At 40.7% G+C, this 26,744-nt stretch overlaps 1 protein-coding gene across 5 annotated transcripts in view; it reads left to right on the top strand.

Annotated features, from left to right (window-relative positions):
• Positions 1 to 26,744, top strand: part of TTC17 (tetratricopeptide repeat domain 17) — a 116,733-nt gene that overhangs the window by 29,832 nt on the left and 60,157 nt on the right. For 3 of the 5 annotated variants that reach the window (XM_066362996.1, XM_066362976.1, XM_066363006.1), the window contains exons 2-15: positions 504 to 593; positions 5,432 to 5,601; positions 6,782 to 6,893; positions 7,108 to 7,239; positions 10,183 to 10,292; positions 11,229 to 11,373; positions 11,852 to 11,991; positions 13,386 to 13,546; positions 15,805 to 15,917; positions 16,713 to 16,859; positions 18,176 to 18,291; positions 18,448 to 18,610; positions 21,133 to 21,210; positions 21,669 to 21,893. In XM_066362996.1, coding sequence (XP_066219093.1) covers positions 504 to 593; positions 5,432 to 5,601; positions 6,782 to 6,893; positions 7,108 to 7,239; positions 10,183 to 10,292; positions 11,229 to 11,373; positions 11,852 to 11,991; positions 13,386 to 13,546; positions 15,805 to 15,917; positions 16,713 to 16,859; positions 18,176 to 18,291; positions 18,448 to 18,610; positions 21,133 to 21,210; positions 21,669 to 21,893 — 1,902 coding nt within the window. The remainder of the gene's footprint in view (positions 1 to 503; positions 594 to 5,431; positions 5,602 to 6,781; positions 6,894 to 7,107; positions 7,240 to 10,182; positions 10,293 to 11,228; positions 11,374 to 11,851; positions 11,992 to 13,385; positions 13,547 to 15,804; positions 15,918 to 16,712; positions 16,860 to 18,175; positions 18,292 to 18,447; positions 18,611 to 21,132; positions 21,211 to 21,668; positions 21,894 to 26,744) is intronic. The other 2 variants (XM_066363014.1, XM_066362987.1) reach the window with 1 other exon arrangement.

The raw sequence follows: 26,744 nt of genomic DNA, 5'->3' as shown, positions 1-26,744 counted from the left end.
TGGAATGCTGAGGTCACTGGTTTGAAACCCAGGGCTTGCCCAGGCAAGGCACATGCGAGAAGCAACTACTATGAGTTGATACTTCTTGCTCCCCCACCTTTCTCTCTCTCCTCTTTCTAAAATCAATAAATACTTTTTTTAAAAAAGACAATCCCTCTTTATTATTACAGGTGTGAAACATCTTTTAAGGAATTTATCATTTGTTGCCAAATACTTCTCTCATTAAATATTTCTACATGACCAGTCAAGTCAGCATATTCACTTCAAAAGCTTGCTCTTTCAGGTTGGAGTTCAAGGGAGAGCTGTTGAACCTATTGTTCTCTTTGCTGAACTTTATATGTGGTCACTTTTGAAATACCCTTAAGTTCTACTGAGCACCTAATACTGATTATAATAGGGCCTGAACAATAATTTAGAGTGTATTCAAAGAAACTTTATTAATCCAAACAAATGTTAATTAAATCTGAGCTTTATTTATTTATTGCTTGCTTGCTTGCTTACAGGTGGATTCACCAATGAACTTGAAGCATCCCCACGACTTAGTCATATTAATGAGGCAAGAAACAACAGTTAACTACCTCAAAGAACTGGAGGTGAGGCAACTGGGCATGTGATGTGCAGCTGAAACTTGTTGCATTTCTCTGGAGTTACTGTATTCAAAGCAACAGAGCAGCAGCCTCAGATGGGCAGAGCATCGCCCCCTGGTGGGCGTGCTGGGTGGATCCCAGTCGGGGTGCATGCGGGAGTCTGTCTCTGCCTTCCTGCCTCTCATCTACTAAAAACTTTTTTTAAAAAGTTACGGTATAAACAATCCAAATTTTAAAGGAACTATAAATTGTAGAAAATCTAAGCCAGTTTACAAGATGAGATTTAGGAAATTATTCAGCGTAGCAAGTTGAATTAGTCTTGAGAACTAGGAGGAATCATGATAATCATTCTCATTTTCAAGGCATGGAAACAATTAGAGCCAAAGACAGAGTGAATTGCCTGATTTCACGCAGCAAGTCATGACAGGACAAGAGGCAAACACCGTATGTCTCGGCTTAAAAGCTGACATACCTGTCGAGTCAGGTAGCCATTCATTTTCTCGTGACATAAAAATCCCAGATTTCACTTATGTACATTCAAACTAGCACATCTATCAACAGAAATACTTATATATTTTTAAAACTTTTGTGAATGAAGAAGGAGGAGCTTTTAGCACATACTAACCAGCTCTGTATTGCTCGTGGTGCTTTTAGAACAACTCATCATTTTGCATTGTCTCTACCAGTTCTATCACCTATAAATTTAGAAATGTTGATTTTTATGAACACTAGGAATAAGACAAGAGGCATATTTATCTGGCTTCATGCTTGGAAATTTGATCTGTTTTTTATTTAAGCACAGCATTCAAAAGATGCAGTTGTGCAGAAAATAGTTTTTATTTTCAGACGCACAGGCACATTGCATATGTGTCATGCTAACGCAGGTTTTAGGGGGCAGTATGACATAATGTGAAGAGAAGGAGACTTAAATTAGGATTGGGGAGTTGAGGAAAATTGGTAGTAGTTTGGCTTTGGTATGTTAAGGGTAAGGGGCCTGTTAGACATCTAAGTGGAGATAACAGGTAGGAAGTTGGTTCTTCAAGTGTGCACTCTGTGGTGAAGGTCTGGCTGGAGACATAAACTTGTTAATCATTGACAGGTGGACTGAAAGCCATGGGACCAGATACTACAGTTTATATTCAGAGTAGTGACATTCTAGGTAGACTTCTTTTTTTTTTTTTTTTTTTGCAATTTTCCAAAACTGGAAATGCGGAGGCAGTCAGACAGACTCCCGCATGCGCCGGACCGGGATCCACCCAGCACGCCCACCAGGGGGCGATGCTCTGCCCCTCTGGGGCGTCGCTCTGTTGCATCCAGAGCCATCCTAGCGCCTGAGGCAGAGGCCACAGAGCCATCCTCAGCACCTGGGCCATCTTTGTTCCAATGGAGCCTTGGCTGTGGGAGGGGGAGAGAGAGAGAGAGGAAGGAGAGGGGGAGGGGTGGAGAAGCAGATGGGCGCTTCTCCTGTGTGCCCTGGCCGGGAATTGAACCTGGGACTCCCGCACTCCTACCACTGAGCCAACTGGCCAGGGCTAGGTAGACTTCTTAAATAGCAGAAGGTAACTGAGGAATAACCTCAAAGTGTTAAGGTCAAACTAGAATTTTATATTTTCTTAAACCATCATTCAAGAGTGAGTACAAAGCAAAGATGTTTTCTGACATACAAAAAGAGCTTAATAACCACAAACTTTCACTTAAAAAATTTAAAGTATACATTTGCAAGAGGAAAAGTCAACCCAGTGAAAGCTACATTTTAAGTGTCAGTAAAAACATTGATGCAAAAGTTGCTGAATCTGTTTAACTTTTTTTATGTTTTAAAAGGTAAAACTAGATGAAGTTAACAACATGTGGTTGGGTTGGGGCGTGATCAGTTAAAGCACATCAGACATTTTTTTATGTTAGACTCTTTTTGTCATGTTCAGGAGAAGTACTGTAAATGTAACAATAAATTAAAATCCTGTTGGAAAATTTATGGGCAAACATATTTAAAAACTTAAGAATACTACCACCTTTCAAGTAGTCTTGCCAAAAGAAGTAGTAGTCTAGTCAAAACACGATATAATTTGTTTCGAATATGAATGATGTCCTTTGTCACTTTAATATTCTATGTTGTGTTTTAAAAGATTACTCTGAAAGGGGGCCCGTAGGCCTCATTCGACTGCGGAAGAAGTCCCTGCCACAGAAACACTGGTAGCCTCTGGGCCCCGCTGCCAATATGCAGGAAGTACAGAGAACACAGGAGCTTGTTAAATGAACCTAGAGACGTAGTCAGCAAAATCTACCAGACCAGTGACCCAATTTCTTTAAAAATTAAGGGTTTTTTTTTTGTTGTTTTTTTCTGTATTTTTCTGAAGCTGGAAACGGGGATAGACAGACAGACTCCCGCGTGCGCCTAACTGGGATCCAGGCGGCACGCCCACCAGGGGCGATGCTCTGCCCCTCCGTGCGTTGCTCTGTCGCGACCAGAGCCACTCTAGCACCTGGGGCAGAGGCCAAGGAGCCATCCCCAGCGCCCGGGCCATCTTTGCTCCAATGGAGCCTTGGCTGCAGGAGGGGAAGAGAGAGACAGAGAAGAAGGAGAGGGGGAGGGGTGGAGAAGCAGATGGGCGTCTCTCCTGTGTGCCCTGGCCGGAACCGAACCCGGGACTTCTGCACGCCAGGCCGACGCTCCACCACCGAGCCAACCGGCCAGGGCCTCTAAATTAAGTTTTAACGGTTAAAAAAAGAGAAAGGAGCTAAAAAGGTAACCAGTAGATTAAAAGAAATTTAAGATACAGATTAACCAATTGCAATGTGTGTTGACCTCATTGGATTTTGATTCAAACAAACTGTATTTTATAATGAAGGAGAAACAAACAATTGGGAATTTGAATAAAAAGCAAATATTTGATATTTGAGGGAGTATTATTTTTTACATGCGATAATGGTGTTATGGTTTTGTGGGTTTTTTGTTGTGTTTTTACAGAGAGAAAGTCAGAGAGAGGGATAGATAGGGACAGACAAAGAGGAACGGAAAGAGATGAGAAACATCAATCATCAGTTTTTCGTTGTGACACCTTAGTTCATTGATTGCTTTCTCATATGTGCCTTGACCGGGGGGCTATAGCAGAGCGAGTAACCCCTTGCTCGAGCCAGCAACCTTAGGGTCCAAGCTGGTGAGCTTTGCTCAAACCAGGTGAGCCCGTGCTCAAGCTGGCAACCTCAGGGTCTCAAAACTGGGTCCTCTGCATTCCAGTCCGACACTCCACTGCGCCACCGCCTAGTCGGCAGTTTTGTGTGGTTTTTTTTAAAACATACTGAAATAATTACTGATAAAAAAATTTGACATAAAATACAGTAAAGGCAAGCACTAAAATAGCAAAAATGCAATCGATAGTTTCCAAACCCACAAATGCAGAGAAGATACCGGAGGAGGCAAAGGAACATAGTGTTATCACACATGGCATACAAGAAAAGAGAGAGAAAAAAACAAAGAAAAAGAATGATAACCAGAAATCCCAAAGTAATATGACTGAAATAAATCCAAATAGATCAGCAATCACAATAAACAAATTAAATTCACTGATGAAAACTCCGACTATCAGTTTGCATTTCTTATTTCGACCAGCTATATGGTCCAGTCATCCCTCGCCACATCGCAGTTCACTTTTCACGGTCTCAACTGTATCACGGATTTTTATATTGTATAGATCTAATTCTGTATCACGAATTTTTTGCTATATCATGGGATTTTATGTAGGGTTAAGAGTGTAGAAAGTGTTTAAGAGCTAGTGTTTATAAGAGTGGAAAAGGTTAGTAACAGTGTGGGGAAGGTTTATAAAGCCTTAAAATATATATAAATAATAAAATAAATATAAGGTCGCTACTTCTTGGATTTTCGCCTGTCACGGGGAGTTCTGGAACCTAACCCCCGTGATAGGCGGGGAACCACTGCACATATAAGAAACGTGCCTTAAAATAACATTGAAAGCACAAACAATTAAGAGGACAATTGATAAAGTTGATCATCTTAAAATTAAAAGCTTCTCTTTAGCAAATGACACCATGATCAAAATTAAAAGATAAGCTACAAGTTAGAAGATATTTGCAATATGCATAAATGATAGAGAGTGAGTTCGCAAAATTACTCTTTTCATAAATTTCTACAAATCAATTCTTTTAAAACCTACTATAGAAAATAATGGGCAGATTTGAATAGTCAGTTCATATCTCATAAACATATGGGTTCTATAATCAATCTCTTTGGTGATTGATTAGTGAGGATAGTCTACATTTTGTTATAGTATTTGTCAGTTTTTGCATTGGCAACAAACAGCTCCAAAATCTCAATGCTATTGTTTTATTTATGTCAACTAAATTAACTGAAAGCATATTCAGAATCCTTGTCTTCCTTCAAAAAGGATTCAAGGGCCTGACCGGGCGGTAGCTCAGTGGATAGAGCGTCAGACTGGGATGTGGAAGGACCCAGGTTCAAGACCTCGAGGTCGCCAGCTTGAGCGCAGGCTCATCTAGTTTGAACAAAGCTCACCAGCTTGGACCCAAGGTTGCTGGCCCAAGGGGTTACTCGGTCTGCCGAAGGCCCACGGTCAAGGCACATATGAGAAAGCAATTAATGAACAACTAAGGTGTCGCAACAAAAAACTGATAATTGATGCTTCTCATCTTTCTCCATTCCTGTTTGTCCCTGTCTATCCCTCTCTCTGACTCACTCTCTGTCACTGAAAAAAAAAAAAAAAAAAAGAATTCAAGGATTCTCTGACCTCTTCAATACATTAAATTCTCCTTTCTTTTACATGGTATCTAGACTGAAATATGAGAAAAATTCATTGTGTTATTTTCAACAGAAGCAATTAGTTGCTCAAAAAATTCACATAGAAGAGAATGAGGACAGAGACACAGGACTGGAACAAAGACATAATAAAGAGGATCCAGACTGCATCAAAGCCAAGGTGCCCTTAGGGGACCTGGATCTGTATGACAGCACGTACATAACTCTGGAGAGCAAAGACATCAGGTAAAGACTCCTCCCTCCCCCAGTTACGTTTCCTGAACTGACCTTTCTCAAGTCAATAAAGTATTTCTCTAATGAGATTAAGCTTCAGTCACAGATAAGTTTTTTGAAATTTTTAATTGGATTTATTGGGGTGACATTGGTTAAAACCTACTGGGGAAAATAATGGGCAGATTTGAATAGTCACGTTCATATCTCATAAACATATTGGTTATATAATCAATCTCTTTGGTGATTGATTAGTGAGGATAGTCTACATTTTGTTATAGTATTTGTCAGTTTTTGCGTTGTTTAGGTTATAATTATAGGTTTATAAAATTATATAGGTTTCAGGTGTACAATTCTATAATTTATCATCTCTATATCGTATTGTGTGTTCACCACCCAAGTCAGTTCTCTCTGTTACGATTTCTCTCTCTCCTCCATCCTCTTCTCCCTCCTCTCGCCCCTCCTTCCTACTGGTAATCTCCATACTGCTGTCTTTGTCTGTGAGGTATTTTTTCTTGGCTTATTCCCCTCACCTTTTTCAGACCTGCCCCACACCCTCTGACAGCTGTCAGTCTGTTCTCTGTATCTATGAGTCTGTTTCTGTTTTGTCTGTGAGTGTGTTTTGTTCATTAGATTCTACGTACAATTGAAATCATATGGTACTTGTTTGAAAGTTCAAAGTACATACCACATGTAGAATTTTTGCATGTCAATTAAAAATATTTAATACCACTGCAGAAAATTGAACAATGTATAACATAATACAAATGGCTAATTAGCATGTAGAAAAAATATTTTTTAGTAATGATCAAATAAAAATTAAAACATTTAGTTTTTAACTATCAAACTGAAAAAACATTCAAAAATCCATACCTGGTAAAACTGTGGAGAGGCTGTCAACAGATGACTAAACTGATTTAATATTTCTACAAAGAATTTAGCAGTGATATAATAGTTTTTAAGAGTCCCTGATCTTAACATTCTGTCCCCAGCCTATTGTCCCTCTCACTCTTGATTTATCTTTTTTTAGTTGAACTCCCAAAATGTTTGACTCTTAACAACAGCTGTTTGGAAAAGTTAGGAATGTTGACTAATATTGGTAATAAAGTTGAGATGTTTTGAAAATATAGTTCAATTAGGGGAAATGAGACATTTCCTCACCTTTCATTCACTGCTTCTTGCTTCTTGATTTTAGCCCTGAAGATCATATAGACACAGAATCTCCTGTCCCTCCGGCCCCTGCGCAGCCTGATTGCACTAAAATCCTAGATCTTCCATATAGTATACATGCTTTCCAGCACTTGCGAGTAAGTAGAGAGATGGGGCACCTTTTTTTAGTGCATTTTTTCAAACTTAGTCTCTTGCTTATAAATATTCCTTTCTTTCTTCTCTCCTTCCAAATAGCTTTCTAACTTTACTAACATATTTCTCAAAATTCCTTCAAAATAAATGTTATAAGATACCAAATTACTTGTGGTGTTTTATAATGCCTTTTTATTTTTTCTATTTTTTCTTCTTCAGGGTGTACAAGAGAGAGTTAATCTTTCTGCACCTTTACTACCTAAAGAAGATCCAGTCTTCACATATTTATCTAAACGATTAGGAAGGAATATAGATGACATAGGTCACCTCATTCATGAAGGCCTGCAGAAGGTAAGTCAGCAGTGACGTAAACAGCCAGCAGATTGTGTGAACAGAAGATATTTGACTCTCAAGAACACCTGCCCAGCTTGTTTCTAGCTAAAGAGTGATTTTAAATATTGATTATATTAATAGAAACTGTATAGTTCAAAGCTAAGGGGAAACATTGGTAATCCAGTTCCCTTAACCAGGAAGGGATGCTAAAAAGAGTTCTTTAAATCGATGCACAAAAAAGAAATTATATATTGATATAAGCAACAGACCTTATATATGTATTTTGAGTGTGATTAGAAATTTAACAGTAGTGTCTTTGCTGTATCTATACACATAATACATAGATTATCACTGTTCTCTGAACAAGAAAAAAAAACCACCAAGAAAATCTTGCAAGTTTTCTTTTAAGGGAACCTCTACTTTAAAAACAACAGCAACAACAATGAAAAGGGCATTGTACAACAGGACCGAAGAATTTAAATGTAGCACTCACTGTAACATGGGAATTAGAAAATGTTTTTTGCTCTTCTCTGTGCCTAAGGAGTATCATAAAATATGGGCTGATTCTTAAGCAGTATAATAGTGGTATTAAGTAAAATGCATAATTGCAACATTTATATACATACGGTTTATTCAAGTACATTATATGTTATATATGATTATTTTTGTTGCTAAGTTACCATCTTCATCTTGTTTTTCTGAAGGTAATGTAAAACATTGCATTCCCAGAACTTGATGAGTAATAAGGGGAAACTGGCCTAGAATTTAAATATTCTTCAGTAGTTCAAGAGAGATGAAGATGATTTGGACTAGAATGGTTAGTATTGGAATTGGAGGGATTACAACTAATTCAGGAAACGTTTAGAAGTATAGAAGCCAAAGAATTAGATGTAGAGAATGAGGGAACACGAATGAGGATAATTCCTCAACTTTTGGCTTGAGCAACTTGAAGGACGAGCAGGGTTGGGGTGAGAAAAGAAAAGACAGAGTTCTGTTTTGGCCATGTTGAATTTGAAATACATCTATGAGTCTGGAATTTCAGGAAAGAGCAGAGCTGAATGTGTAGACAGAATAATTGTTAAATAGGCAGTATTTATAGCTATAGGACTGGATGGTGAAGATGAGACCACTGAGTCCTGGGTCCTCCCCCCTCTAGCTGTTAAGTAGCGAGGGGGAAGGGCCAGCAAAAGAGACCAAAAAGGAGTCCAGAAGAATGTGATCCTAGGAGCCAAGGGAAAAGTGTTCCAAAGAAGGAGGGGAGCAATTAATTGACATTCGAACATTTATCGATTTGGGGAGAGATTTTATGAGAAATCTTGTAGAAAGATTTTTCATTAAAGATTTATTTTTCTCTTCTATTATATGTATTCTGCTTATCCCAATGTTTTCAGTAATTCATGTAGAATTTTTAATTCATCTTTTTGTTCCAGTTCACAATATAAAGTCTGAAAATAAGAAATAAAAATCAAAGTATCTGTTTATTTGAAGGAAAACTTTCTGAAAAGGCTATCCTAAAGAAGAGTCAATCTCAAGTCGTAAGTCAGCTGTGAAAGAATTGAGCACCCCTTAACCAGCCACACACAGGCTCAAGTCAAATCATATACTTTCCTGGAAGATAGAAAAATAAAGCTGATTAACACAGAATTATACTTAATTTCAAAAATAACTATTTTGAAAATAAAATAATTGATCCTTGTAAAAATATCAGATTATATTTTTAAAATCTATAAAAGGTAAAGTAAAAATCATAATTTAACCTTATAGATAATTACTGTTTTATATATTCTTTGGAATTTTTATTTTTACACATGTATAGTTAAAACTTAATTATTCTCATAAGTTTTAAATAGTGGAGTAGTGGGATTGGGAGGTAATCACTTTTTTAAGGTCTTTTATATACATGTTGTCAAACTGTCCCCCAGAAATGCTGGACTGTACTAAACTAACATTTCTACAGATAATATCTGAAATTAATACACAGTTTTGCCAATATTAGCATTACTTTTTATCTGTCAGTTTGTAAAAGGGAACTTGTATCTTTTTTATTTCAATATTTTTGTTTTAAATTATTTCACCTGCTAATTAGCCATTGTTTCATATTTTTGAGTTGTGTGTGGTTTTGGCCCATGGTCTCTTGTTTTTTGCTTGTTCTTTTAAATTTTTTATGAGCTCCTTATATAGTAAAGACACTGAATGTTGTCTGTCCTATAAGTTTTCTCTGTTTATCTTAACCTTTATGACTTTTTTTCCATGCTATTTAAAAGTTCTCTACTTGGTTTTAAACTTATTTACACTCAGTTTTTGACATGGTCCAGTTTAGTGTTTTGACCTCTATGAGGTTGAAATTCATTGTGTGTTAGGGGATGAAAAATCCACGCCACAGAGGGAACAAACCTATATGAACTTTCTAATTTGACTAAATAATACACTTACTATAAATGTATTGTACTGTGAAGGTTTGAACTAGATTCTGAACACACATGAGAAAATGACAAAAACTTATTTTTCACAAAAGCATAAGCCTGTCATTTGTTTATGTATGTACCTTCACTCAGATATTAAATAAATAGGAAACTTTGAAACATGTTATTTTCAGAAACTTCATGTTAAGGCAACTGGCATCTCTAAGTAGGCCAGGTCCCAACTTCTAAAGTCCTGAACTAAATAAAGTCCAGTAAATTGTGGCCACTGGTTGGCCTCTGAGCTTTGTCTCCCCCTTGGAATGATAGCTTGTAGTTGTACGGTTTATGGAGATCACACCCCAGTGCACTTGCACAGCTGATGATCAGGAGACTCCTTCGACAGATGTAGTTTATTTGTACTTTGTCTTATGCTTTATTGTTACTGTAAATCTGGCTCTTCTTCAATTTCAGAAGAGACAGAATAGTAAAATAAAGGTACTCATTTTGAGTATTCTGAGTTGAACTGCGTTTGAGTGTCGTTTTATCGTTTAATCTCTAGAACTCTTCCTCATGGGTACTGTATAACATGGCTTCGTTTTACTGGAGAATAAAGAACGAGCCGTATCAGGTGGTGGAGTGTGCCATGCGAGCCCTTCACTTCTCTTCCAGGTCAGTTTCCTCCCCTTCCGCATCTTCTCATCTTCCACGTGACTTGGGCTCTTAAAGAAATAACACATAAGAAAACAAGAAGAAGCATTGTATTGTACTTAGACTCTCCATTTCTGTTCAAAGAAATCAGTCCCATCACAAAAAATGACAGATTTCAAGGACTTCAAAGTGATAACAGCATCATATGTTTCTGATTTCCGTTAGGGAAAAAGTGCATAATGTAGATGCCCTCTGATTCACCTGGGACTTCAATACAAGGACCTTGACTGAAGAAATTTTCATATATTAAAATTTTCTCAAAGCAAATTGAAGGCCTAAATATATCTTAAAATCATAAAATGTCTACCAGACCTTATTTTTGCAACAGAATTGGTAGCGATCTGGTTGACTAAGCACCATCAATTAGGTAAACATGAAACATAATTTTATTTATTTATTTATTTGGTTTTTGGTGACAGAGATAGAGAGAAAGAGAGAGAGAGAGAGAGAGGGACAGACAGACAGGAAGGGAAAGAGATGAGAAGCATCAATTCTTCGTTGCGTCTCCTGATTGATTGCTTTCTCACATGTGACTTGACCAGGGGGCTGCAGCAGAGCGAGTGACCCCTTGCTCAAGCCAGTGACCTTGGGCTCAAGCTGGTGAGCCTTGCTCAAACCAGATGAGCCCACGCTCAAGCCAGCAACCTCAGGGTTTCGAACCTGGGTCCTCTGCGCCCCAGTCCAAAGCTGTATCCACCGCACCACCGACTGGTCAGGTGAAACATGATTTTCTCAAATTGTTTTCTCCATTTATAAGTATGCTCAAAGTTATGTCCCTCCACTCAACAACCTAGAATGTGGTTTTGCCTTGTCAGGTAGTTACACACAATCATGGGATACATGCTTCTTTTTTCCCATGCTGCTTCCTGACATCTGATTGCTTGCCTTCTCTTTTAGGCACAATAAAGACATTGCCCTGGTCAACTTGGCAAACGTGCTGCACAGAGCACACTTCTCCGCTGATGCTGCTGTTGTGGTCCACGCGGCGCTGGACGACAGTGACTTCTTCACTAGCTATTACACACTGGGAAATATATACGCAGTAAATACAGCTTTGTGTTTTCATCAGCCAAACCAGTTACTGTTTTCTTTCTTTTCTTTTCTTTTTATTTAATAAAAAATATCTTTTTTTCCTTTTCTCTTTTGGCCCCAACAGCGGGGGAGGGGATGGAAATGAATTAGGAGGGAAGAAACCTCAACACAATAATATATTATAATTGTCCCAGCCTCTTGACAAAATAATATTAATAAAATTGATAAGAATGGTAAACTTCTGCAGAGTGTACCTCTTAAGATAGTAATACTTCCAATTAAACCAGCCTATACCATGTTTTCATGTTATAGAGACTTCGCCACTGATCAAAATAAAATTCATTGTAGAGTGAGATTTAGGTATAATTTTATAAATTATTAAGGGATTTACATGGACAGATGTAGACAGTCTATGGCTAACATTTTTCCTGTGTGTGTGTGTGTGTGCGCGCGTGCGTGTGTGTGTGTACACACTTTTGTCTCTTCAGATGCTTGGGGAATATAACCACTCAGTGCTCTGTTACGACCACGCTTTGCAGGCCAAACCTGGCTTTGAGCAAGCTATAAAGAGGAAGCATGCTGTCCTGTGTCAGCAAAAACTCGAGCAGAAATTGGAAGCTCAACATAGGTAATTGGGAGAAAAAAATGTCCTTGAAGCACTGATACCATCAAACCTTAGCTTACACAGCAGATGGTGAGATCAGTGTTAATTTTAATTTGTTCATTAGAATTAAGAAGAACACCTTTGCTGCTAGTCCTATCCCTTTTCTCCAAATCCAGGAAGTTTAGCAGAAATCGGTGGTGGGAATCTCTTTATGAGCATGAGTTCCAAGAACTAGAGAATGTTTGCAGGAAATGCTGTCATTTAGAGCTTTACAGTGTGATCATCAATTACTTTTGTGAAGTCAGGAGGAGGGGTTATGCTGCAAGATACTCAGAAATTCTGTTGATTACATTTTTATGTGCATGGAACACCCTGTCAGTAAAATCACTTGTGTATGCTATATTTGATCTTCCTACCCTTTGACTCCTAGGGTTGGGCTATTGTTCTGTTAGTTAAGTGAGGTCAAGAGACATTATTTGGCCCACATTTTAATCAGATTTGTATAAGTTGTACAGTAATAGAATGCCATTATACTTGGTCCTTGCGGTATACTTAATAAAAATATTTGATTCCATAGAGTATAGGGCCAGTTAAGAAACATCACATTACTCAGAAGTGAATTGTTTTGCTTATGGAATTAGCCTTAATGTTTTATGTCTACCTTGATTATTAGAGAATTGAACAGCAATTTGGAACTCATTAAACTTTTGTATTTGCTTATTTTCCAGTTTGTTTAAAGCATAATGTAGTGAAAAGGAAAGAATGACAGCTTGCTTGTTTATACCTGGCTTCTGTTATGCCCGATCAGGACTTTCCCTGGCTGAACCTCTTCCAGTATTATGCTCTTAAGAATTGAATTGGTTCTCTCTTATACAATCTGTACAGCTCCCAAATCTCCATATGTTACAGTATAATAGGTAATAAGATTTTTGTGACTAAACATAATCAGGCAACTGATTTGATACCAGGTGGTAGAGAATATTCCTTCCTAAAACAAAGTGGGTTTTTCCCCCAAAATCTATAAAGCAAGGAGCTAGAGTGTAAGAACAAGGTTGAGTGGCCCTTTCTTAAACTTGTCTTTAGACAGAATCAAGGGAGGATTCTAGAAAGGCGTTGACAGCCAGTAGAACTAACACAAAGTTGTGGAGGGAGACAGAATCGTTAGATATGTAAAGGGTTATGGTGTATATCATTTTGGTACCTGAAACGTCGAGCACACCATTTGGTTAATGTCAAGGTACTTGTTTAATGGGAGAATATATCCATCTTTTACCCCCGAGTTTTAAGAAAACTATGCATTTAAACACAAAAAACCTAGCAATTATTATTGAGAACCAAAAAAATCTATGTATGTAAGTGGATTTAAAATTCAGCTTTTAAAGCTCTGTAACTTTTTTTCTGTTTTTAAAAATGTTAAGATCCCTCCAGCGAACACTCAATGAGTTGAAAGAATATCAAAAGCAGCATGACCACTACCTGAGACAGCAGGAGATCCTGGAAAAACATAAGCTGATTCAAGAGGAGCAAATCTTAAGAAATATCATCCATGAGACACAGATGGCAAAAGAGGCACAATTAGGTAAGTATCGGTTCCAGATAATGAAGACAGCTTAGGAAACTCACTTCTTGTATGCTTTACTTTCATGACTTTCATGTAGCCTGACCAGGTGGTGGCGCAGTGGATAGAGCGTGAGTCTGGGACACGGAGGACCCAGGTTCGAGACCCCAAGGTCACCAGCTTGAGCGCGGGCTCATCTGGTTTGAGCAAAAAAAAAAAGCTCACCAGCTTGGACCCAAGAGTGAGCAAGGGGTCACTTGGTCTGCTGAAGGCCCGCAGTCAAGGCACATACGAGAAAGGAATCAATGAAAATGAACAACTAAGGTATCTCAATGCTCAACGAAAAACTAATGATTGATGCTTCTCATCTCTCCGTTTCTGTCTGTCTGTCCTTGTCTATCCCTCTCTCTGACTCACTCTCTGTCTCTGTTAAAAAAAAAAAAAAAAAAAATCATGACTTTCTTGTAGCCATAAAGCAGTATAAAGTTATGCTTATAGCTTCCTTCAATCTTAAAATCAAGCATCATCACAGCAGGTAGACCAGCAGGCCTGGGGAGCTGGTTTGTTTCCTGTACCTTTTTTTAAACTCACATTTTAAATAAAAACCAACTCCTTTACATCCTAGTCTTAACAATGGCTGTTTTCCCTCTCTGGCTTACATGGATTCTTCTCCGACTTGAATACGCATGTCAGCCTCCTGCTGATCTTGTTAGAATGTAGATTCTGATTAAGGAGGTTTGAGGAGGGATCTGATTCTGTGTTTCTAACAAGCTCCCTTTGGTATGGCTGCTGCTGGTCTGACAACACTGCAGCTCCAGCCTGTACCAAGGAAAAGCCAGACACACCTGGAAACAGAGTATCCACACTCCAGGCAACACTGGCAATGAGGCTAACCGCAGACACTTTTTGTCCTGCTCCCTTAAAAACAAACGTTTTCTTTTAGAAGATTTTAGATTAGAATTTGTCTCAAACAGGATTTCTTAATCTGGATCAAAGGATTAGTTTCAGGAAATTCTGAAATCCTCCCCAGAATTATACATAGAATTGTGTTTGTGCATAATTTCTTTTCTGGGAAGAGGGAATATAGCTCATTAAACTCTCTTAGAGTCTGTGGCCTCTAAGAACCACCAGTCTAGGGGCAGGTGGGTTGACATGAGATCAGTGATTTGGTTATATCCAGAATGTTTCTTTTTTTTTTTTTTTTTTGAGAAGCATCAATCATTAGCTTTTCGTTGCAACACCTTAGTTGTTCATTGATGCTTTCTCATATGTGCCTTGACCATGGACTTCAGCAGATGGAGTAACCCCTTGCTGGAGCCAGCGACCTTGGGCTCAAGCTGGTGAGCCTTGCTCAAACCAGATGAGCCCAAACTGGCGACCTCGGGGTCTCGAACCTGGGTTCTCTGCATCCTAGTCCGATGCTCTATCCACTGCGCCACCGCCTGGTCAGGCCAGAATGTTTCATTTTTGATTAAACCCTGAGTGCAGATCTGACAGCTTGACGACAACAACAACAACAACAACAAAATTATTAGAATTCCTTCTGTTACACCTTTCTCCCTTGATAACTATATTGGTCTAGAAAGCCTCTTAACCTTTGAACCTTGGCTATGACCATTTACAGTTCATTTTACGATCCATTTAACAAGTTTGCTTTACTGTTTTGAGTGTAAAGAGGACACTAGTCCTTGAGATTATTTACTACTCTGTACTGAATTGCAACCAGAGCTCTTCTATGTACATTTGAAACAGGGTTATGAAATATACAAAGCAGATTCTCACCACAGAGATGGCAGAAATCTCTTAAAGCAATGGAATCAACAGATTTTACAATCATAGAATGTAATTGCCAGAAGATACCTTAGTGATTCTCTACTGGAGCCCGTTTGTGTTGGAGGTGGAGCAAGGGAGGCTCTTTTAGAATCATTTAATTTAAATGAACCAGTAATCAGTGTTCCCCTGTATAAGTACCTCCTGTGTGCGCACTCTGCTAGGCTCTGAAGAATACAAAGTTGAAACGAAATGATAGAAACTAAGAAAGTCATGTTGTCATTGCTGAGCTCATCAATTTTAATTTTCTGTCTTTTTTTAAAAAATATTTATTTATTTATTTATTTATTCATTTTAGAGAGGGGAGAAGGAGAAACAGGGAGCATCAATCCCATATGTGCCTTGACCAGGCAAACCAGGGGTTTTGAACCGGCAACCTCAGTGTTCCAGGTCAACACTTTATCCACTGCGCCACCACAGGTCCGGCTTAATTTTCTTTCTTATTCCAGGAAATCATCAGATATGCCGTCTGGTCAACCAGCAGCACAGTCTACACTGCCAGTGGGACCAACCTGTGCGCTACCACCGTGGAGATATCTTTGAAAATGTGGATTATGTTCAGGTCTTTTTTTTTGTTCTCTTCTAATTCTTACAAAATTTTACGTATCTAAGAGTAATATCACTTCCTCCACTGCAATTCCTTATATATTTGATCCCTAAAATTTGTCACTCTCATTTAAAGTTTTGAGAATCTGTCATATCTGTTATACTTATGAAGTCAGGTTTTATAGAAAGTACTCAGCTCCGTCATGAATGACATTTCTGTTTCCCAGAGAGTTGTCATCATATTCATTCCTTTTTCCCAGGTCTTGTCTACCCTATCTCATCCTGATCCCATTCTCTTATCTAACAAGATTTTAGAAATACAATCTTGTGAGAATATCAAACATTGTTTGACCTTGGTTCAGAGGCTATATGTATCTGGAATTGATTATACAGTAGTCTGTAATGTTTGAATGATGGCTATATTAAATTAACAGCCCTTTCTTATATTCCCTTCTACCCAGAGAACACTAATTTGATAAGAATAGTGATCTTTTTAGTCTAGGTAGGGGAATGAAGTATTAACCAGACCTCTAAATCAGCTAATCATTAAACTTAAAAGAGACAAAATCATAGAAAGCAAGTAAAGGGACAGGAGAACAGCCCAATGGCGTAGTTGATTGGCAGTTGCTAACGGCATTATCTGTGAGAGAATACTGTTGGGGCATAGTTCTGAGAATTAAAAGATCTGATTGCTTTATTGCTAACCTACTTTCTGCTTTCCTGCTAATTTTGAGTATTCACTAAATGTTTTGGCTTAAATCTTAGTCACAACTCCTTTTCTTCTAGTTTAATTGAACTTTTCATTTTCTAGTTTGGTGAAGATTCATCAACCTCCAGTATGATGTCTGTCAACTTAGATGTTCAGGCCAATCAGAGTGACATCAGTGACTTAGTCAAGCCTTCTCCCGTAGCCCATTCTGTTCTCCGGATCTGGGGCAGGGACTCTGACGCCTATAGGGTAAGTTAGTAGAGGCTGATGGAGTTTTCCAAGCAGACGAGCTCTTTGAAAGCAGTGGCTTTCCCCCTCACTGACTAACACGGCCCTTGTCACAGTTCAGTTAGCTCAGCAATCACTCATTTAACTTCTGTTAAGTGGAAGGCATTCGGCTGGGTAGCACGTAAGACACAGGATTTGCCTTGAGTTCTTCCCAGTCACGAGGGTCAGATAGATTCCCTGACTTCAATTCAGGCTTTGAGCTCTGAGTAGTTAGCAACCCAGACAAGTTTCTAAACTGACCTCAGTGTATGCCTGTAATACCTTTTTTCATCAGCATTCTTTTATTGCGCTCCCAGCGGTGCGCCAGGCTGGCTCTGTGAACGTGGGGCAGAGTCCTCGCTCTGCTGGAGCTTACATTCTAGCGGGAGATACAGACACTAAGGTAATAAAGATGTATTAGCCAAGAAATAGCTGAGTTCGTCAATGCAAGTACCAGGGTATAAGGACAGAGATCATGTATATTTATTCACTATTAAAATTTCAGAATTTGTTTTTCTAAAAGAATTGATATAGCCACTTTGATTTAATTATATGTAATACAAATTCCCCAAAATTTATTATCGTCAGGACACAAGTTTAGTAAGCCTTTATATTTAGAAAAATGAGCATTTTACAAATCAAAAACAGTTGTTAAACTTTGACATTGGCCGAGAAAGGTCTTAGCTCAGGGAAAACAGTTATCTGTGCCAGTTTTATAAGCATGTGTATGCTTTCAGGTGCAAACCACACTCCGCCTCAAACTGGTTTAAATAAAAGAAAATTTGCCTCATATAACAGGAAGTCCAGAGGTAGGACATAATTTGGGTTTGATTGATTCAGTGGCCCAGTGACGTCACCATTTTTTTGTTGTTGTTTTCTTAAATTTGCCATCGCAATATTGGTTTCATCCTAAAGCTTGTCTTCCTCATGAGGGGACAGCCAGCAATAACCAGAGCAGCAGGTTATTTGTTCCCTATGCTTTGTGGCAGAAGAAAATAAGACTGGCTTTTCTTCCTGGAAGCCCCAGGCAAGCCTCTCCTTAGATCTCAGTGGCTCAGCTGACTTACGCCTACCCAGCCCTGAGCCAGTCTATGCTAAAACAGGTAGAATTGCTGGTATAGACCAATCACCTGCAGTAGAAGGAATATTGTAGAATCAACTACAGCATCTGCACCTACCTTAAAATACTGAATTATTGTTTAATTATCCCAGTATATTTATATTCTTTTAGAAGTTTATTTAGCAGGTTGAAATATTGGATCCAAACAAATTGATGATAGACTCTCTTTCTTCATCAGGACAAACAGAGTATTCTGTGGCCTAAAAGAGCAGATTGTGCAGAAAGCTATCCTATAGTCCCTGATGGGGGAGAACTACCAACGTATTTTCTGCCTCCGGAAAACAAAGGATTCAGGCAAGTGCTGATGGATTTGGCAAAGCACTTGATTCTGCATGATTGTCATCTGGCCGTTCTTTGAGAGCACCAGCCTTGGACTTGAGAGATTAAGTCTTTATCTTGACGTCACCCAAACTTTGAAAATAGGAATCTTGTTCCTTTCTCTTGTGCCAGGATCCACAATGTCAATGATGATGATAACTCTTCAGAAGTGGCCCAAGGCTCTGACTGTACCATAACTGACTGCAAAAAAAGCCAGACTCTGTCCGACTTCGTCAAAGAATTAGAGTTCCGCTTGGATCTGCCAGACAAAAGGCCAGACGCCCATGCACGGAAAGTAAGGCTCACTTCGGCCGGTGTCCGTTGCCGTCCATTCTGGGTGGCTTCACAAGCGCCTTAGGTGGAACAAAAATTTGAGAGAAGGCAGTTGTTGAGTTTTAACTGTATAAAAGCAAAGGAAGAGTTAGAGAGGTGCTGAAGTCCTTAGGAAGTCAGTCGTGCTATGGAAAGTCCGGGGAGGTGTGCTCAGGGCCCCTGTTCGCGTGGACCACCTCGGCGCTGCTCCTCTCACTGAGAAGGCTGCACACAGAGCTCTGTGTACCTGGTGGGGGCCGTTCTGACCGCTTCAGGATAGCTTTGTATCTTCCAAGCCTCCAGAAGCTTGTATGAGTTTAAAGCTTGAAGATTCTCTTTCACTGGCCTTATCAGCCTTGCTTTGGGCTTATCTGAGGTCCTTAGGAATTTATATGAATTTGATAACCACGTCGCAAACATTTTTTTTTTTTTAATCTGAAGTGAGAAGCGGGAGGCAGAGAGACAGACTCCCGCATGCGCCCGATGGGATCCACTCTGCATGCCCACCAGGGGGCGATGCTCTGCCCATCTGAGGCGTTACTCCACCACAATCAGAGCCATTCTAGCGCCTGAGGCGGAGGCCATGGAGCCATCCTCAATGCCCGGGTCAATTGTGCTTCAATAGAGCCTTGGCTGCGGGAAGGGAAGAGAGAGATAGAGAGAAAGGAGAGGGAGAAGGGTGGAGAAGCAGATGGGTGCTTCTCCTGTGTGCTCTGGCAGGGAATCGAACCGGGGACTTCCACACGCTGAGCTGATGCTCTACCGCTGAGCAAACCAGCCAGGGCCACAAACATTTTTATAAATCAGTTCTGCTATGTTGTTTTCTTTAATTCTATTAGTTATGTGTAACTAGGAATTTCTTATTACTGAGTATAAATTCTGTATTAGCCCTGGCCGGTTGGCTCAGTGGTAGAGTGTCGGCCTGGCATGCAGAAGTCCTGGGTTCGATTCCTGGCCAGGGCACACAGGAGAAGCGCCCATCTGCTTCTCCACCCCTCCCCCTCTCCTTCCTCTCTGTCTCTCTCTTCCCCTCCCGCAGCCGAGGCTCCATTGGAGCAAAGATGGCCCGGGCGCTGGGGATGGCTCCTTGGCCTCTGCCCCAGGCGCTAGAGTGGCTCTGGTCACAACAGAGCGACGCCCCGGAGGGGCAGAGCATTGCCCTCTGGAGGGCAGAGCGTCGCCCCTGGTGGGCGTGCCGGGTGGATCCCAGTCGGGCGCATGCGGGAGTCTGTCTGACTGTCTCTCCCCGTTTCCAGCTTCAGAAAAATACAAAACAAACAAACAAAAAAAAACAAAACAAAGAAAATTCTGTATTACATACCATTCCATAAATACAAATGAAAAAATAACCTTTTTACAGAGAAAACAGACTATCACAAAGACCTTTTAAACTTAATTTTGCCCTGGCCAAGTAGGTCGGCTGGTTAGAGTGTCATCCCAATATGCCAAGTTTGCAGGTTTGATCCCCTCTCGGGGTACATACGAGAATCAACCAAATCAATCTATGAATGCATAAACAACGGAACAAATCGATGTCTGTTTCTCCGTCTCTCTCTTTTCCTCCCCCTCCCTTCTCTCTCTAAATCAGGGGTAGTCAGCCTTTTTATACCTACCGCCCACTTTTGTATCTCTGTTAGTAGTAAAATTTTCTAACCCCCCACCGGTTCCACAGTCATGGTGATTTATAAAGTAGGGAAGTAACTTTACTTTATAAAATTTATAAAGCAGAGTTACAGCAAGTTAAAGCATATAATAATAATTACTTACCAAGTACTTTATGTCGGATTTTCGCTAAGTTTGGCAGAATAAATCTTTATAAAACAACTTATTATAGTTAAATCTATCTTTTTATTTATACTTTGGTTACTCTGCTTCCGCCCACCATGAAAGCTGGAACGCCCACTAGTGGGCGGTAGAGATCAGGGTGACTACCACTGTTCTAAATCAATAAATTAAAAGAATAAACTTAATTTTAAAACTGTGAACAGTTACGACTTACAAAAAACAAGCATTTTCTGAGGCAGAAAACGTGCTAGGCACCGTTTGTGGTGCTAGGAATACAAAGGTAAGTAGACCATGATTCCTGCCTTGGAGTTGCTCACAGTTCTGCAAATGCTGCAAGCACGTAAAATAGACCAACTGAGGCTCTGGTGCTCTTCCAGCGAGGAAAACGACAGCTTTTATTGCCTCAAGTATTACATGCTGTTGTCTTCTGAACAATCTCTCATTTGGTTCTGGACATTTAGGTTTAATGGGGTGTGCTAGATCACCTAAATATGTGTGTGGGATATGTGTCTTTTAATTTATTTTAGTTATAGAAAACTAGGGCATACATGGGAGTAGATCAACACCTGTTGGTATGTCTGTGGTTATGTGATTATAAAGAGCTATTCAAATTAACTTGTTCCTCAGGAGCCCAGGTGGAGACTACTATCTCTAGAAATTCTTCTCAAGTGTATTCTCTATTATTTTCAATTGAGTTAGTCTTCCTTTTGTTGTTTTCAGATTTTGCTTTCCCGTATTAATAACTATACTGTCCCAGAAGAAGAAATGGGGTCTTTCATATTTCACTCTATTAATAAGGTGAGTCACTTCAGACGTCTGAAATTTAAGTGGTTAGTAATTTGGTTTTTAGCAGAGAGGTGGCAGATAGGAAAGAAGAGAGATGAGAAGTGTCAGTTTTTCATTGTGGCATCTTAGTTGTTCATTGATTGCTTTCTCATGTGTGTCTTGACCGGAGGCTCCAGCCAAGCCAGTGACTCCTTGCTCAAGCCAGGGACCTTGGGCTTCAAGCCAGCAACCTTTGGGCACAAACTAGCAACCATAGTGTCATGTCTGTGAGCCCAAGCTCAAGCCGGCAACTTCGGGGTTTCAAACCTGGGTCCTTAGCATCCCAGGCCAGTCCTCTATCCACTGCACTGCCGCCTGGTCAGGCCAAGTGCTTAGTAATTGTAATTAGAAATTCAAATGCATATATTGAAATTTGTTTTTAGAACAACTACTGTATTCTTGTAATAACTGAAGTATCTGGGGGGTTTCAGCCAAGTACCCCTTCCTGGCTGGTGCTCAATGAAGCTGGACTCTACTGGAGAGCAGTGGGAAACAGCACTCTTGCTGTGGCGTGTCTTCAGAGGGCTTTGAATATGGCTCCGCTTCGGTACGAGGACGTTCCTCTTGTGAACTTGGCCAACCTTTTGATTCACTATGGCTTTTACCTTGATGCCACTCAGCTACTACTTCAAGCTCTGGCCGTCAATAGCTCGGAGGTGAGGCTTGGTGTTCCTTTGTAGCTACATGTGGTTTGGGATGTAAGGGTAACTTAGATTCAGAGGAGGGTTTGCTTATTTTGAAAGGGCTTGAAACAGATTTTGTTTTATTTTTTATGTATTTATTTATTTATTTTAAATGAGTGAAATTTATAATGGTACAGTTCATTTTTTTTTTAGGAAATTCTATTTAAAGAGGAATGACATAGCTGCTAAAAATACCTTGCCCCTTTTTATGTTAGTCTGAAACCTCTGGGTTTCTTTCTCCTGCTTATCACAACATGCACAGTGCTTAATATTATACTGTTTTACAACTTTAATTTGTAGACAGCTTTCGACCAACCAGGCCAGAGCCGAGTGTAAAGGTTGTTTTGATAAGAGCAGGTGGACGGGTTGATAGTCCCGTCTGGAGCCTCCCACATGCAGTCCACGAAGTTATGTCCGGGCTCTGCAGTTACTGACTCTGTTTCATAGTTTCCAAGATGCCACTTTTCTTCATATTTTAACATCTCTGAAATAGTATACATGTTACAATGAATGACAGCTTATGTTTGATGAAATACAGTTATAATAAATATATAATTAAATTGCTTTTATACCTAGTGTCTAAAAGTTTTTAAGTTTTATTCTCAGAGAAACTTTTAGAAAAAATGTGAATGAATGGATTAGGTTTATTTGAGATGTCCCAGAACTAATTTTTTAAGTATGGGAAGAAATATTACTTGTTAAGAGTATCATTTGAAATATACAAATTCACACCTGGATTTTAAGCAAAAGTTTACAATCGCTATATTATACAACATTTCAAGTTGCTGAAAAGTAGACCAAATATTTATGGACTGTGCACTGCGTGCCACGTGCGTGCAGTGGGCACAGTGGGAACTGGTGCTGTGTATGGGATGTGATGGAGTGGGCGCCCGGATGCAGTGGGAACTGGTGCTGTGTATGGGATGTGACGGAGCGGGCGCCCGGATGCAGTGGGAACTGATGCTGTGTAAGGGATGTGATGGAGCGGGCGCCCGGATGCAGTGGGAACTGGTGCTGTGTATGGGATGTGACGGAGCGGGCGCCCGGATGCAGTGGGAACTGGTCCTGTGTAAGGGATGTGATGGAGCGGGCGCCCGGATGCAGTGGGAACTGGTGCTGTGTATGGGATGTGATGGAGCGGGCGCCCGGATGCAGTGGGAACTGGTGCTGTGTATGGGATGTGATGGAGTGGGCACCCGGATGCAGTGGGAACTGGTGCTGTGTAAGGGATGTGATGGAGTGGGCACCCGGATGCAGTGGGAACTGGTGCTGTGTAAGGGATGTGATGGAGCGGGCACCCGGATGCAGTGGGAACTGGTGCTGTGTATGGGATGTGATGGAGCGGGTGCCCGGATGCAGTGGGAACTGGTGCTGTGTAAGGGATGTGATGGAGCGGGCACCCGGATGCAGTGGGAACTGGTGCTGTGTATGGGATGTGATGGAGTGGGCACCCGGATGCAGTGGGAACTGGTGCTGTGTATGGGATGTGATGGAGTGGGCACCCGGATGCAGTGGGAACTGGTGCTGTGTATGGGATGTGATGGAGCGAGCACCTGGATGCAGTGGGAACTGATGCTCTGTATGGGATGTGATGGAGCGGGTGCCCGGATGCAGTGGGAACTGGTGCTGTGTATGGGATGTGATGGAGCGGGCGCCCGGATGCAGTGGGAACTGGTGCTCTGTATGGGATGTGATGGAGCGGGCACCCGGATGCAGTGAGAACTGGTGCTGTGTATGGGATGTGATGGAGCGGGCGCCCGGATGCAGTGGGAACTGGTGCTCTGTATGGGATGTGATGGAGCGGGCGCCCGGATGCAGTGGGAACTGGTGCTGTGTATGGGATGTGATGGAGCGGGCACCCGGATGCAGTGAGAACTGGTGCTGTGTATGGGATGTGATGGAGCGGGCGCCCGGATGCAGTGGGAACTGGTGCTGTGTATGGGATGTGATGGAGTGGGCACCCGGATGCAGTGGGAACTGGTGCTGTGTAAGGGATGTGATGGAGTGGGCACCCGGATGCAGTGGGAACTGGTGCTGTGTAAGGGATGTGATGGAGCGGGCACCCGGATGCAGTGGGAACTGGTGCTGTGTATGGGATGTGATGGAGCGGGTGCCCGGATGCAGTGGGAACTGGTGCTGTGTAAGGGATGTGATGGAGCGGGCACCCGGATGCAGTGGGAACTGGTGCTGTGTATGGGATGTGATGGAGTGGGCACCCGGATGCAGTGGGAACTGGTGCTGTGTATGGGATGTGATGGAGTGGGCACCCGGATGCAGTGGGAACTGGTGCTGTGTATGGGATGTGATGGAGCGAGCACCTGGATGCAGTGGGAACTGATGCTCTGTATGGGATGTGATGGAGCGGGTGCCCGGATGCAGTGGGAACTGGTGCTGTGTATGGGATGTGATGGAGCGGGCGCCCGGATGCAGTGGGAACTGGTGCTCTGTATGGGATGTGATGGAGCGGGCACCCGGATGCAGTGAGAACTGGTGCTGTGTATGGGATGTGATGGAGCGGGCGCCCGGATGCAGTGGGAACTGGTGCTCTGTATGGGATGTGATGGAGCGGGCGCCCGGATGCAGTGGGAACTGGTGCTGTGTATGGGATGTGATGGAGCGGGCACCCGGATGCAGTGAGAACTGGTGCTGTGTAAGGGATGTGATGGAGCGGGCGCCCGGATGCAGTGGGAACTGGTGCTGTGTATGGGATGTGATGGAGCGGGCGCCCGGATGGAAGGCTGACACAGCTGTCTTCCCGGATACTTTTCACTTCCTGCTGCCACCAGCCAAGGCAGTTAGGCAGCGTCCTTCTAAAGAAAAGAGAGCTCCTTTAGAGATTAGTTGCCTTTGTATTTTTGAATATTATACTAAAGTTGCAGTTGTAAAAAAGTGTACTAAAACAAAACTAAAAAGATAAATCAATGATTCAGATGCACCCCCACCCCCCGCCAATAAACCTTAATCAATACCTGTCCCCAGCTGTCAATATTTGGAAATTTTTTCTTGTGTAGCTTTTCTTCTCTGTAAATATATCACAGTATTGCAACTCTACAATACTGGTGAAAACTTATTCTATAAAAATAATTTCGGCCTGCTTGTGGTGGCGCAGTGGATGGAGCGTCGACCTGGAAATGCTGAGGTCGCCGGTTCGAAACCCTGGGCTTGCCTGGTCAAGGCATGTGTGGGAGTTGATGCTTCTAGCTCCTCCCCCCTTCTCTCTCTCTGTCTCTCTCTCTCCTCTCTAAAAATGAATAAATAAAAAAAATTAAAAATAATTTATCACTGCATAGCTTTTATAACCATACATTTAAATGGTTGGATCAAGGGTCAAAGTTCATATATCACAGCTTACTGCTCTGTTGTTGGATGTTTAGGTTACTGATGATGCTTAGCTATTACCAATATGGTCTTCTGTATAAGGTCTTTTCTGTATTCCAGAAAGATGGCTAGCACTGGAGTTACTAAGTCAAGAAGAGAATGAATGTTTTAGTAACTATATTCAAAATCCCAGACAATTCACCAAAATATAATATTTGAGTCAATATACATTGCCATAAGCAAGATCTAAAAATAGTCATTTTGCCTGTATCTCTTCCAGAATTGGGCAGTTAAAATAACTTCTAATTTTTATTGATTGCTTACTAGAGCCAGGAACTATAATGAGTGCTTTACAAGTAATAACTCATTTGATCCCCACAACAACCCTATGAGATAGGATTGACCCATTTGATAGGTAAAGAAACTCCAAGAGATTCACCAAAGATCAAGCTCAGATTCGATCTCAGGGAGAGGCCAAAGAGCCATCGTCAGCCATATTACACTGCCTCTGAATTCATGTTTGTACGACAGGTTTACTTTAAAATTGTTCACTTCTCTCTTGTGATACACATTTCTTTACTTGTTTATTTTTAAAGCAAAGGTTCATATATGCATTTTGCTTGTTTTATTAATATTTAGTCTTTTCAATTTTATATGAACTCTTATGTAATAGTCTTTAACTCTGTCATGTAAAAATATCAATATTTTCTCTCTTTTTGCCTTAGCTTTCAAAAATTACCCTTAAATTTTTCCATCTTTTCCCTTTTCATTTCTATTGTTAGATTTAAGGTATCCTCATAAGAAGTTTGAAAAAAATATTCTATTTTGCTTTTGTTATCTATGATTTGCCTTTAAATAATTAACTCTCAAATATACAAAAAATTTTCCCGTGTTATATTCTAGATGTTTTACAGTTTTAGGTTTTACATTTAGGCTTACGACCCATTTCAAGTTAAATTTTTTTTATGATGTGAGGGAAGGGTCAAAGTTCATGTCCACGTAGATATTCAGCTGTTCCGACACCATATCATGAGAGCACTTATCCTTTCCCTATTGAATCACCTATCACCTTTGCTCTGAACTCCAGATTCTTTCATCCAGTAGCTTCACTGTCTAAATCACACTAAAAAGCTAAAGGACAAGACTAAGCTCCTTAACAGTATTCCAGTTTGCCCTTCTTTGCCTTCACGTTTGAGGGGACAGTAAAGCCAGGGGCTCAGGACGAAAAGTTGGGACCATTCTTTATACCTTTCTCCTCTAAGGGCAAATTCAGTCTATTCGCTAACCTTGTGAATATACCTAGAATTTCACTTATTATCATCATCTTCGCTGCTGTCTAATCTAAACCACCATTGTCTTTTATCTGGATTATTTCAGTAGCCTCCTATCTACCTTCTCTGCTTTTGACCTTTGTTCTCCTATAGTCTTTTCAGAATACAACAACCAGTGAGATCCTTATTTTAAAAAACAAAACAGCCTGACCAGGCAGTGGCACAATGGATAGAG

The sequence above is a fragment of the Saccopteryx leptura genome, chromosome 1 (genome assembly GCF_036850995.1).
Source record: "Saccopteryx leptura isolate mSacLep1 chromosome 1, mSacLep1_pri_phased_curated, whole genome shotgun sequence".
Taxonomy (NCBI): Eukaryota; Metazoa; Chordata; class Mammalia; order Chiroptera; family Emballonuridae; genus Saccopteryx; species Saccopteryx leptura.
Note: the sequence above shows the minus strand (reverse complement) of the source record. Positions and strands in the feature narration are given on the sequence as shown.